At 38.4% G+C, this 15,135-nt stretch overlaps 1 protein-coding gene across 3 annotated transcripts in view; it reads left to right on the top strand.

Annotated features, from left to right (window-relative positions):
* Nucleotides 1-7,800, top strand: part of mindy1 (MINDY lysine 48 deubiquitinase 1) — a 20,003-nt gene extending 12,203 nt beyond the window's left edge. For all 3 annotated transcript variants that reach the window (XM_042436023.1, XM_042436024.1, XM_042436022.1), the window contains 6 exons: nucleotides 884-1,042; nucleotides 1,733-1,835; nucleotides 2,374-2,516; nucleotides 3,689-3,883; nucleotides 3,983-4,156; nucleotides 5,249-7,800. In XM_042436023.1, coding sequence (XP_042291957.1) covers nucleotides 884-1,042; nucleotides 1,733-1,835; nucleotides 2,374-2,516; nucleotides 3,689-3,883; nucleotides 3,983-4,156; nucleotides 5,249-5,320 — 846 coding nt within the window. In that variant the 3' untranslated portion in view covers nucleotides 5,321-7,800. The remainder of the gene's footprint in view (nucleotides 1-883; nucleotides 1,043-1,732; nucleotides 1,836-2,373; nucleotides 2,517-3,688; nucleotides 3,884-3,982; nucleotides 4,157-5,248) is intronic.
* The last annotated feature ends 7,335 nt before the right edge of the window (nucleotides 7,801-15,135 follow it).

Genomic DNA, 15,135 nt, shown 5'->3' with positions numbered 1-15,135 from the left:
CTACACACCTACACACACACACACCTACACACACACACACCTACACACACACACACACACACACACACACACCTACACACACACACACACACCTACACGCACACACACACACACACACACACCTACACACACACACACACCTACACGCACACACCTACATACACACACACACACACACACACACACCTACACACACACACACACCTACACACACACACCTACATACACACCTACACACACACACCTACATACACACCTACACACACACACCTACATACACACCTACATACACACACACACACACACACACCTACACACACACACACACCTACACACACACACCTACATACACACCTACACACACACACACACACACACACCTACACACACACACACACACACCTACACACACACACACACACACACACACACACACACACCTACACACACACACACACACACACACACACACACACACACACACACAACAGCCAATCAGCTGCTGAGTTTACCTGAGTATGATGTAATGGTTGTAAATACTTACACCTACACACACACACACACACACATCTACACACACACACCTACACACACCTACACACACACACACACACACACACACCTACACACACACACACACACACACACACACACACACACACACACACACACACAACAGCCAATCAGCTGCTGAGTTTACCTGAGTATGATGTAATGGTTGTAAATACTTACACCTACACACACACACACACACATCTACACACACACACCTACACACACCTACACACACACATACACACACGCACACAGAAACCATAAAGCTCAATGTGGAAATTGATTTAAATGTTCTCTGTTTGACTTTGTGTGTGTGTGTGTGTGTCAGAACATGAGTGATGCGATGGCGGTGCTGCCGAAGCTCTCCACAGGTCTGGATGTGAACGTTCGTTTCACCGGTGTGACGGACTTCGAGTACACACCAGAGTGTATCGTGTTTGACCTGCTGAACATCCCGCTGTACCACGGCTGGCTGGTCGACCCGCAGGTAACACACACACACGCTAACACACACGCTAACACACACACACACGCTAACACACACGCTAACACACACACACACGCTAACACACACACTAACACACACACACACGCTAACATACACACTAACACACACACACACGCTAACATACACGCTAACACACACACACACGCTAACATACACACTAACACACACACACACGCTAACATACACACACACCAACACACACGCTAACATACACACTAACACACACACACACGCTAACATACACACTAACACATACACACACGCTAACATACACACTAACACATACACACACGCTAACACACATGCTAACATACACACACATGCTAACACACACACACGCTCTGTTAGAGATGTATCTGGCTCTTATTAGCATGGTGTGAACTCGTTTGGCAGGACGTTCATTTATATGTAAAAGTTCTGCGCTGCAGGTTTAACTACGACTCCCAAGATGCATTTCAGCAAGAAACATCCAATCACAGAGCTTCAAATTCTGCTACAGGCTTTTGATAAACCTGATTTTACAGCCTGCAGCTCCTGAACAGCCGACGACCTTCTGACTCACACATCTCATCCTTCCATCTTTCATCCATCCAACAGTTCTATCTCTGATCATAGACGTGTGTGTGTGTGTGTGTGTGTGTGTGTGTGTGTGTGTGTGTGTGTGTGGGGAGTCCAGAGATGGTGGCCGCTGTGGGGAAACTGAGTTACAACCAGCTGGTGGAGAAAATCATCGACTACAAACACTCTGCCGACAGCAGCCGAGTCAGTGAAGGTAACACACACACACACACACACACACACACACACACACACACGCAACCCTCTGAGTGGGAATCCACACAGGAAGTGAGACGTGAGCGGCGTGTGGGCGTGTTCAACGCACACACAGACTCTGACCTGCGTTCAGCGGCAGACATTCACTGAACATAAAAAGTTTTCATGTCGGCTGCACAGAATCAAATCCAGTGTTTGTATTTATTGATGTATTGATTTTATTTCCTGCCTGCAGTGGAACAACGTAGATACTGTTAATTAGTTCCAAACACACGTACGGCAGGACGTCTGTGATTTAAACAGCTGCACAGATCACGTTTCACTAAACACCACAGAAACAGACCTGGAGGGTAAAATAACTCAGTTCAGTTTCCTTGAGACGCTTCTAAAAACACTTTCTATGTGAACTGAGTGGTCAGAACAATGAGGATTGATGAGTCATGCTGTGTGTGTGTGTGTGTGTGTGTGTGTGTGTGTGTGTGTGTGTGTGTGTGTGTGTGTGTGTGTGTGTGTGTGTGTGTGTGTGTGAACTCCAGGTCTGGTGGCGGAACAGTTTCTGGAGTCGACGGCGACGCAGCTGTCGTATCACGGTCTGTGTGAACTCAACACGACGGCTAAAGAAGGAGAAATCTCTGTGTTCTTCAGAAACAACCACTTCAGTACCATGATCAAACACAAGGTGGAGCCACACACACACACACACACACACACACACACACACACACACACACACACACACACACACACACACACACACACACACGCACACACACACACACACACACTGCAGCTGCTTGTCAGGAAACTCAGATCACATTTTGTAATCAGACAGAAAAGCTTTTTAAAGACTCATTTATTGAGAAACTCTGAGTTTAAAACATTAAAATCCCCAAAACTAGAATAACAACTCTTTGACCAGTAAGTTCAACTTATAATAACTTTGTATTTTTGACTGGAAAAGACTTTAAATGCAGCTCAGAGTTTGTTTTGGTGTTAATATCCTGCACAACGTCCATCACTCGTCCTCACTGAACAGTGAACTAGCTGCGTGTCATCAGGTGGGTTAGCTGGTGTTAGCGTAGCCGCAGGGCAGCCTGGTCCTCTGCAGCTGCTCCGTCTCTGTCTGACTGATAAAAAAAAAGTGTTTTCTGGTGTTTTTTAATATTGTTTTGTTGCTTTTGTTGGACAGTGAGCAGTGAAGAGGCAGAGAGATGGTTTGACACGCACGTTTGGTTGTCATGGCGCCGCGTTTTGTTGTGTTTTATCAAAGTAAATCTGCTGGTAAAGACGGAGAGCTGCACTGAGTTCACGTGTCCTCTGAGAACAGACACAATCATGGAGACGATGGTTCCCACCAGATAGAAAGATGGTATACAGTCAGTGTTTAATGATCATATCAGCAGATTCACTGCTGCAGAACCGTTTCAGTTTATCTCCATGGAAACGCTGGAGGTCATACGTCCCGTCTCAGAGCGCCTTGTGGCCGGCGCCCTCGCACACTTGACGTGATGACGGTGAACACGTCACAGTTCAGTCCGCGACACAACACACACAACAGAGTTAAACAGATGAAACTTCGAGCTGCTTTAAAGGTGCAGTTTGTAGAATTTAGTGTTTTAATTAGAGTATAAATGTTGTGTTTTCGTCAACATAGAATGAGTCTTTATATCTACAGAGCAGTGGAGCCGCCATGTTTGTACGGTAGCCCAGAACAGACAAACCAAACACTGACTCTAGAGAGGACCTTTCACAGCCACCGTAGCTCCTCCTACACGGGTGGAAGGGGGGGGGCGGGGGCGGGGGGGTCGTTGAACACGCTGACGGCTCCGACCGTGTCTTCGTCTCTGTCAGGGTCACCTGTACCTGCTGGTGACGGATCAGGGCTTCCTGCAGGAGGAGGGTTTGGTCTGGGAGTCTCTCCACAACGTCGAGGGAGACGGAAACTTCTGCGACTCCGACTTCAGACTGTGTCATCCTCCTCAGAGAGCTCCGCCCACCGCCAACCTGCCGCCCACCGCCCAGGAGCAGCAGAGACAGATCGACCAGGTGAGACCCCCCTGCAGGTGTTACTGATGATCCACTGATGGTCTGTTTGTAAGGTGTAACCACTGAAATACTGTGTGTGTGTGTGTGTGTGTGTGTCAGGACTACCTGGTGGCGGTGTCCCTGCAGCAGCAGCAGGGCGGGGCCCCGGGGCCCCTCAGTGACCTGGAGTTGGCCCGACAGCTCCAACAGGAGGAATACCAGCAGCAGCAGCAGCTCCAGCAGCAGCAGCAGCAGCAGCAGCAGCAGCAGGGATCACTGCAGGCAGCACAGCAGGTAACAGCTGCTCAACACGTGGTCTGTGGCCCTGCAGGGGCCTCAACAGGGTCGGGGCACTAATTGACCTTCATGAAACTCGTCTGTGGGTTCGTGTGTCTGAACTCGACTGAAGATCCTCTGTGAGGGAAGACGCTCCACTCTGAGACGTCGTCTCTCTGGAGGATCAGAGTCACGTTCTCCTTCACATCAGATCAATCACACTGATCGATCACTAGTTTTCTCCTGAAGAATAAGAAGTGATGCATTTAATAGCTGCAGCTGATATTTAATGTGTCAAATACAGATTTAATCTTCTGCTGCTGTAATATAAATATTTTACTGTGTGTTGATTTGAAGTTTTATCTTTATAAAGTAGGTTTACACATAATCAATAAATAGAAGGTCAGGTGATCATAAATAATATAAATACAATTTTACAATAAAAAAACAAGTAACAATGAATTTTAAGTGAACTGAAAAGAGCTGAGAGTTAAAGAAACTGTTGTTATTGATCGGGCATGTGCAGATGTTACTGTATTCACATGTAACGTCATTTATACATTATATATATACACACACACACACACACACACACACACACACACACACACACACACACTATATATAATGTCAAAACCAGTGAAGGATGTTTGTTGTATTTATTTCTGGCAGACAGACTGGTGACGTCTTCGTATTTAGTTTATTGTCACATTTGACAAATAGAAGCATCAAATCTTCACATGAGAAGCTTGAAACAGAATTTTTGGCATTTTTGCTTAAAAAAATCAAAATCAAAATTATGGATGGACGATATTATCGACACGTCATCGTATCGGCCGATAAAAGCTCTAAAATGAAAAATCGTCATCGGTGAATTCTGCCGATATGTCGCCTTCTCCTCCACCGTCTGACTGTTCCCTCGACGGACTGTTTCACCCCGACGGTCCCGGTGTTTCCTCCGCAGGCTGCACTTCACTCAGCCGCCCGTATTGAAAAAATCCAACATCATGCATCCCTAATCAAAATATTGCTGATAGTTATTGATTGATTAGTGGCTGCAGCTGTAATCAATGTTTCAACACATGGTGACAGTTTCTGTTGTGTTTCCAGGTCAGAGGTCAGGGGTCACAGCAGGGCGGAGCCAGGAGAAGAGACAAGGACTCAGACTGTGTCCTCTTATAGACTTATCATCATCATCATCATCATCATCATCATCATCCTCCTCACCTGTAACACACACACACACACACACACACACACACACACACAGATGAAAGGCTGACGGTTGACCAGAAGAGGAAGTCGAGTCTCCTCAGATGAGGATGTGGTTTGTTGTACGATGTTTGTGTGGAACAGAGGAAGTTGCCCCCCCCCCCCCCCCCCCCCCCCCCCAAACACACACACACACACACACACACACACACACACACACTCAGCCAGCTCGATGCCAAACCCCCCAGTGCTTCAGTGCTTCAGTGCTTCAGTGCTTCGTGGAACAGCTGATGAGACTCTCGTCTGTTTGTTCAGAAGGTTTCAGGTTTTGAGAAGTTTGTAAATTTGGAGTCTGATGAAACTAACGAGTCGCCCTTAATTAAGACTTATTAATGGTTAACTGAAGCCTCACAGGTGAGTGATCAGGTTCCTGTCGTCAGGTGGAAATGTGTCTGTTACAGTCCAGTTAAGGAAAAGTCATAATAAACCAAAGTTAATTAAAACTGAATTCATTGAACCAGAAGTCGTCACAGCTGCAGTCTCATCATCATACATATTATTATTATTAATCATTAATCCTTCAGTATCAAATGTCTTCAGATGACATGTTTGGTATTTATTTGATCTATAAAATAAGTTTACTGTCAGATGAAGATCCAACCTGACGACCGGATATAATAAATGATCTATAACTGATTAATGAACCATTAATAAACAGCTCTTATATAAAAGGGTGAAAGTGGAAACAAGACTTGATGAAGATCAGCTGGTGGAGAATCCGTTAATTTCATCTGTATTATTTAACCTGAATGACATGAAAAGCTTCTTTTTTTATTTTTCTGATGGGACCAGTTTCACCAGACGTCACCTTACTGGAATTATTTCCTTTATCCAGTAAAACTTTAACATCACCAGTAAATAAATATTCTGATTATGTGAAAAGTATCATTTATAGTAATAATTAATAATAATCATTCTGACTCCCATGTCTCGTCATCCTGACTCACGTTTTTGAATAATTTTGCGTCGCCATAGTTACCAACGTGAATAATTTCCTGTTTGGTGACATCGTCTGGTGAAACTGATCTCGTTCTAATAATCAAACTGAACTTTAATAAACTTTCTTACAGTTGGTGAGTCAGAACTAAACTCAGATTTTAGTTTCCAGGTTTTAACTGATGCTGAAGATGAGCTCTGCTGGTGAGGATGAAGTTAATCTGCCTTTTCAAATCTTTCAAGTTTCACTTTTTACCTGTGAATTTTTACCGTCGACCAATAGAAAGCCGTCGTAGCTCATTAGCTTTGTTGCTAATATCCAGTTTGATTAAATCTCCTTTATTAAAGTATAAACTGTTAGCAACAAAGCTAACAAGCTCGCTAAGAGACTTTTTTTTAATCCTGATGGGAAACTGAAGAAACTAACGACGACTTCACATCTACATCAGAACACCGACACAATACAATAAACAACATAAACAACATCAGATCAATAAACATCTGATCTCAGAGGGGATCAATAAGACGTGATGTGTTCACTGCCAACGTTCGGTACGTTTCTGTACCCGCTCACGTGTTTGATACCCGGTCGTCATGGTGATTGTTTTGTTGTTCACTGCAGAGCTTATTTTCTTCATTTTATTCAAAACCTGAAGCAGAATTTATTTCTGTACGGAAGCCCGAAGCCGCCAGGAAAAAAAAAACAGTAAATGTTCAAAATGAAATAAAAAGACTTTGAATTATCTGATAATCTTGATTTTAGAGAATCAGAATTGTGACTCATATTAATGACTTTGTATTTAATTTTCTCCTTATAAGTAAATAATTTGACTAATTATCTCATTTTGCCCATTTTGTATCTCATCATTTGGATTTATTATTAAATTTAGACTTTATCTCGGATCATTTTTAACTCATCATTTCATGTATTTTTCTTTTTCCCGGCTTGTTTGGGCTTCCGTACGTGTTTAAAACTAAACAGTGGAAACAATCTGGAGGAGGAGGAAGTTTCTGGATCGACTCACAAACACGTCGTCACTACATCCTTACGGTCAAAACACAAACGTAACTGAAATCACCGTCTGGACTAAAACCTGGTTAACAGATTGAATGAAGTGTTCAGACGTTCCAACAGACTCAAACAGAAAGGTCTGATTTAAAATGACTCATTTTAAGCCACATTGGGTAAACTTGTGAAAGTCTTAAACTGTGTTCTCTAATCAGATGTTGCTGACGAACATTTAGCACTTACAACTTTCCCATCATGCCTCTCTGAGTGGTCGGTGCGTTTGTTGTCGTCCGGTATTTTTAAAACAGTTTTTTTTTCTTTGGTGTGTCTGCTGACAGCCGAGCTTCAGCCTGACTGTCTGACCAGCTGCCATGCTCTCTGTTCACTTTGTATTTAATTTGTCATGATGTCAAATTGTCAGTAAAAACAAAATCTGAATGAATCAGCTCCTCGTGTTGTTGTTGTTGACTCGTTTATTTATTTTCTTTGATGTTTGATTGGAAGTTCAACCAGAAACAGAACAATTAGATTAAATGTGACACATTTAAAATACTTTATGTAAAGGAGAAGATGGATAAATGATCAATAGGATGAGGTTGGTTGATGTCAAACGTCTCTTTAATTCAAACAGAACATTTGTTACAGACACGGAGAGTCTGCAGAGTCTCCGTCACATGAAGAAGAAAAGAAATTCACTGGTTTATATTGATGACGTAGACGAAGCTTTACAGAGCTCAGAGCTCTTCTTTCCACATGACGTCTGTATGACTTTGTCCTGTTTTTACCCTCCAGAGTCTAACATATATATATATACATATACATATATATATATATGTAACCATACACGGTACACAGTGTACAGATGTTTCTATCAGTATCTCACAATTTTCATATGAAAAATGTTCAATTATGACTTAAAAAATAAAAATTCTAAAAATTGAGTATATGTGCTAAAGATTAGTGGAAAAAATGAACATAATTTTGATGTTATATATATTTCATTATTTATACTTAAAAACACAATTTATGACCAAAAAAAATCACAATTTTGACTCATTTTTGACTTGTTATAAATTATACTTAGTAATTCACAAATTTGACTTGAAAAGTCATTTTAACTATTTTTATTTTTATAATTATTAGCTTTTTATCATTTTTTATGGCTGGAAACGAGTTTCCGTAGCTCTGAAAATAAACAGTGGACATGGTTCCTGCAGTGACCGTCTGGATCCACTGAAGGTAAAAATATTCTCCATTTGAACATTTTGTCTTTGTTGCATCAATAAAACACTTAAAGTGTGTTTTTATTTGTTTCCAGGTGCTGCTAATAAACAGGAAGTAGAAGACGTTTCACCTCTAAACCAAAATCAACTTCAACAAGTAAACACACATGAACACAGTTAAGTGTTGATTTATTATTATTATTATTATTGTTATAATTATTGTTATTATTATTATTTTATTTTGGTAGGATTGTAGGATATTTGCATGTTTTGAAAAGTCTTAAAAAGCACTGAATTCACTTTCCTTAAAAAAAGGTCTTAGACAGTATTAAAAAGTGTTCATTTAAATTTAATTTTAATGTTATTTCAGTATTTCCTGCTGTTGTAACATCAGCTGTAAATACTTCCTGTATGTGCTTGTTGGGAGACGTCTACGGTGTCAGTTTTGTCTCAATTTTAGCAAAAAATTAAATGCACTTTAATATTTTTCATTGGTTAATACATCCATCCATGTTGCTTTATTTGATGAATTATATCAAGAATTATTGTTATAAACTGCTGGGAAGCTGAAAAACTGTGATATAATATTAAATAATTGTAGTTCATATCGTCCCAACTGCTTTTACATCATTCTTTCATACTTTAGACGGTTTGATGGTGTTAAATTACATTCTATATGAATTCTATATCCTGTATTCTATATGAAAAAGGTCTTTAAATAGTTAAATTGAAGTTGGTGAACCTGTAGAAACTCTGTCCAGGTGTTACATGAAACTGTAGTTTCAGCAGCTTAATAAAAATAATAATAGTGATGATGATAATAATAATAATAACTTAAATATCATGATTCACAAACCAAAAGAGACACAATTCCTGATCAATGTACGATACAATAATTAAATAAGATTAAAAATAAAAGTGTTCATGTGCATTAAAACGTAATGAGTAATTTATTAAAGAGTTCATTTTTAGATTGATTTCCTTTCATCAAGGCAGTTAATTTCTATAAAATAATAAACCTGCAGCAGAGATAAAATTCATCACAGTCAAGATTTGGTCAACTTAATTATTATTATTATTATTATTATGTCAAAGTTACGTTACTGCTGTTTAAGGCCATCTGAGGTTTGATATTCTACTGCTGAGCAGAAACCTTTTTGATTTCTTCACATCATTAAATTGTAATTAAAATGCAATCAGTTCTCAGATGTCGGAGCGTCCTTGAACACACCACCAAGACAGACATGTTAAAACTGTTCCTGCTGAAAAAACACGATTACTGACGAAAACAGAAAGTCAAAGCGACACGTTTAGGAAACAGGTTTCAGGTTTATTGAATGAGTTGCCATGCAGTTTAGTAAGGACATGTGACAGAAGATGTGTGTTTTGTACATGATTGAGAACTTCAGCAGACACACAAACAACAACAACAACAGTTCTGCTTTTCCACTTTAACACTGAGTCTGATCGTCAGTGACTGTAGAAATTCAGCCTGTGAAACAAAACAAAGTGGACGTTTCTGCTTTTCCCTTTAAAAGGAGCAGATTTACATTCTGAGTCTGGAACGAAGCTGAGAGGAAGAAGGAGAGGAAGAGGAGATGAAGTTGTTGATGAAAACGTCTGAGCTGCGTTTACGACGGGGATGTTCATTAAGTTATGTGATAATTTATTGATCCTGAGATGAAAAATGTTTAGATTTTAATTTATGGAATAGTTTTTACTGTGTTTTGGAATTTCAAAATAAAAGTTGAGTGGAGAGTTTCATAAAATCAAAAATTTATACCTCAAAGGACTCAAAGATCACAGTAGTCGACTGGTCCACAAAGCAAACAAATAGTTTGAGTTAAATTTGTACTTTTTCCTTGTTTTTCTGTGAGCAGAATCTAGAAATTGACAGAAACACTTTGCATTCACCAAAGACAGAAAGAAATGGAGATATTGTCATAATTCTGACTTGTGCTCTTTGTGATTATGAAATTTGTATCTAGTAATTACAAGAAAAATTCTGGTAATTATGAGATACAAGAATTATGTCTTATAGTCACAAGAAAAGATTAGTCTCTAATAATTATTACAAAAATATATTTATTACAAGGCTCATCTTAAGATTGAGATGAATGCTTCATAATTGAGTTATCTCATAATTCTAAATTTCATATTTTTCATAATTATGACAAAAAATCTCGTAACTACAAGATTCGTATCTGATGATATTAATTATTACTAGAAAACGTTATTAAATATTAGATTACCTCTTAATTACAAGATCTTCTAATTTTCGAGCTCTTTTATCTCAAATTGTGAGAAAATATCTCATAATTACAAGAAAATATCAACGGCGAGATCTGTATCTCATAATTACAAAATAAGATGTTTTAATTAATAATTACAAAAAAATCTATGAATCACAAAATGGATTTAATAATTATGAGATTAAGTCCTAATAATTATACATTTTCTCATAATTATCTTAAAATTGACTTTGGCATTTTGTATTTGTAATTACAACAAAATATCTTGTAATTACCAGATTTTTATCTAATTAAGAGAAAATATGTATCAATTAGTAATATATAAAATATAATCAATATCTCGTAATTCCAAGATAAAGATCTTTTGAGTTTTCTTATAACTATCTAATAATTATGACTTCTGCAGTTTGTAATTTAGAATTTTGTAATTACAACAAAAGATCTCATAATTAAAGGTTTTGTATCTCGTAATTATTATTTTTTGATCATTATCAAAATGAGGTTTAAAAAAAAAAAATCAATCAGAATTTGGTGTAAGGGCAGTAAAAGAAAATAGTCTTTTACATGAAATAAATGAAATAATCTTCAGCTCTGCCTCCTCATCATCACCCTGCAGCTTCCTCCTGCCTCGTTATGAGATGATGCTGTTTTTAAAAAAGTACCTCAGAAACTACACTGAAAATCAAAGTGTTATCATGTTGGTTATTTTTCTTCACACAGTGAAAAACAAAATTGTTAATTTAGCCGCCAGTTTCACACATGACGTTAGCATCGTTAGCATTTCCCATTGAAACCAGGACAACTACAAGCCTGTGTTGTTCCGCCTGATTTCAATGGAAAGTCAAAAAATGCTTCAATAGAATAAAAATAAAAATGGAGGAGCCCCATGCTGCTTTAATGGATTTAGTGTTAACCATTTAGTACCAACTAAAATTAAAAACATCAAGGAACCTTTTACAAATGAACTTTCAATCAGGATAAATGCACTTAAAGAGTTTTTCACATTGAAATTCTTGAATGTGTTCAGAGCTGATGGAAGGAAGAAAGAAGGCAATGAAAGGTTTTTAGTAGCAGGAACGGTTTCAAACGTGCAGTGTTTTCCTCTCCAGATTCACCAGACTTCACTCAGAAAAGCAACAATTTTAGCAGCTATTAGATTATTTTATAGGCATTTTGCCTTTTTTGATAGTTAAAAGTGGGAAACAACAATATCGAGGGTTACTTCTGACACAAACCGAGTTTCAAATTAGCTGCTTAGTAATTGCTGCTACTATCAAAATGTGACAAGAATAACTTGAAAATAAAGATAAGAGATGAACACACTGGATTATTGAAACTCGTCCCTGAAGCGGTCAAACATTTGATATAAAAGCACTTCTCAGGTCCGAGACCCGAACGCCTTCATCCCTCCTGTTGCATTGATAAGAGTTTGTACCCTTTTGTACGTCTCAAGGCATCTATTTTCTCACAGGAAAACTAACTCAATTCATTTACATACATACATACATATTCACAAATGAAAAGAAAAAACAGAGTATTTGCTATTTAAGTTGCTTAACTGGTAAACTTCAGTCATAGCTGCATCTTTGTAAAGCGCGGCGGTGTATAAAGTAGCAAGCTAACCGTTAGCAGAAGATAACATGACGCTGCTTTTACAACAACAGATCTGTGCTTCTCCTTCAATAGTGGTCAAAACACACAAGAAACTTCAACTGTACAGCTGTCAATCATACGACAGTAACACAACCATTGGCTTTATTCCAGTGTGAGGCTTCAGTCTGCTGGAAACACGACCAGCATAAAGTTAAAACCAAAAAACAAACTTCAAAAACAAAACTTGCTGTGTTGCTACCCGATTATTCCTCTTGTCGCAGTTAATTATGCATTTACTTCTAACACTCAATTATATAAGGAAAAACAAAACAACTGAAACGTAGATTAACAATTGAAGAGCTCAAGTAAACTAAAATTATAGTTGACAAATAAAATTACTTAAGAAATAACTTTCATGCTAATTTTGTACTTTGTCACAATAATCTTAATTTTACTTTTTTAACCTTTATTTATTTCACTGAGAGCAATACTCTCTTTTTCAGGAAAGCCCTGATCACATTCACACAGTAACACATTCATACCTGGAAGCTGCCCGGTACAACCACAGTTTGACCTGCCGGCCACTGGAGCAGTTAGGGTTAAGGGCCTTGCTCAAGGGCCCCTCAGTAGTCACTACTGCCCCACAATAATCTCTCTTGACTCTTGAGTTAGGATTAAAAACATTGCGCTAGCTTGTGGACGATGAACAGAAAAGTATAACAAGCTAGCATTTTCACTGAGTCATTGTCATGCTAATGGCTAACAAACAACAGCAAAGGCACAATATTGATTAGAATGCTTTTATATCACAAAATATTGTTTGTAAATGGTGAAAATTATTTCCACTATGATCTATCACTGCTGTTATAGACTGTAGTGTGTACGCTAGCCTCTGCTACAGTAGCTAGCTAGTAAAGTAGCATCAGTTACAGGGTTTTCCTGCAGTGTTTTGAAGTGAAGAAGGGCCACTGACCACCTCCACTAACATTGTTATTACACTTTTTGGGAAGAAGAGCAGAGATCCTATTTCATACAATCTATTTAAAGAGTGATTTTTTATGTTGTTTAACATTACTAACTAAACTGTGACCACCTTTTGCTAAACTAGTTCCTTGGAAAAATTCATTGTTAGCTTACTAGCCTGCAGAATAGCATTGATTTATTATCATGTACAAACTATACTTTAATATTCCACAACTGTCGATATTCCTGCTGTTGCTTGTTAGCCATTAGCATGACAATGACTCAGCTGAAATGTTTGGTAGCTGGGTGTGTTTTTATGTTCATTCTCCAGTCTGATGTAACGTTGTTTTATTTGTCAACCATAACTTCAGTTTTACCTTTTGCCCTTAAGTTTATGCCTCAGATTTCGTTCTTATTATTTTACAAATGTGAGCAGAGAAGTGAAGGAACATTTGAAGTTAATGCATCAAGCTAGTTGGCTGGTTAATGCTGCCTGAATGCTAACAAGCCTGTTAGAGTTTATTAAGGCTGTCGCTACCTGGTCGCTCCTTTACTGTAAATACTACTGTAGTTATAAATGTGGGGTATAAGAGCTAATTAGTTACCAGTTAGCAGCCTGCTGGCTAGCTTCTATGTTTGAACTTCAAATACCTGAGTACAGTTGTATTTGCAGTTGAAGAACAACTAGTTAGTGACAGATCTGTATCAGGCTAGTTAGCACGCAAAACTTAGTTTAGTTAGCACTAGATATGTTAACTAGTATGTTTAAATCATCTTAAAGCCTTTGAAACATAACATTTTAATTAAATTAACTTTAAAAAGCCGTAGTAAAATTTAAATTATTATGATAATTGATTTGTCATTTGTGTTTTTTTATGCATAAATGCCAAAAATTCACTGCATCCAGCTTCTCAAATGAATATTTGCTGGTTATCTTACCCTTCTTTGATAGTAAACTGAATATCTTTGGGATATGGACTGTGAGTTGGACAAACAAGACATTTCAAATAGTCACTTTGGGCATTTTTCACAGTTTTCTGATATTTTAAAAACCAAACAATAATATTAATCAATTATCTGAGAGAAAATAGTAGTTAGCTGCAGCCATGTTGTAATTACAGAACTGCTGTGACAGCTCAGTTATTATTTCAACTATCTTCATCAAGACAAAAACAGTATTTTTAGGTACAAACAGTCTGTTTATAGGCAGGTTATTACACTGGAATAAAGCCATTGAAAGTGTTATCAGCATTAGTGACATCATCATTAAGTGTTAAAGTACAGACAGGAAGCTTGTGGAAACATCTCGTCAATACTGAGAACACGTCTGCTTTAGTGGACTGTTATTATAAAAACATTCACATATCCAGGAAACCGATCAATAATGATCTCCTCATAAAGAAAAGTAAACTTTCTGTCACAACACAGAAACAGTTTTTTTCGCTCTCGTTCAGCCAATCTGCAGAGCCGCCTCTCCTGATTGGCCGGAGTTAATCACAGGAATGCATCTTGTGGCCAATCAGGGAGGAAGAATGACAAGCATTCGTTAAATATGTAAATATATTGTTACAGACACATAACTGGATTTAGTTCAGTTATACACACACGTACAGTTATTTAGTGGAACATGGATGACGAGGTTCTTGCATAAATCTGGTCGGCGGCCATTTTTGGCTCAAAGTGGACAGGAACTCCTTCAAATATGGCGGAGTGTCTGTAGTCCTCCTGAAGCTGTTTGCTCTGTAACAC

Source organism: Thunnus maccoyii, chromosome 15 (genome assembly GCF_910596095.1).
Source record: "Thunnus maccoyii chromosome 15, fThuMac1.1, whole genome shotgun sequence".
Taxonomy (NCBI): Eukaryota; Metazoa; Chordata; class Actinopteri; order Scombriformes; family Scombridae; genus Thunnus; species Thunnus maccoyii.
Note: the sequence above shows the minus strand (reverse complement) of the source record. Positions and strands in the feature narration are given on the sequence as shown.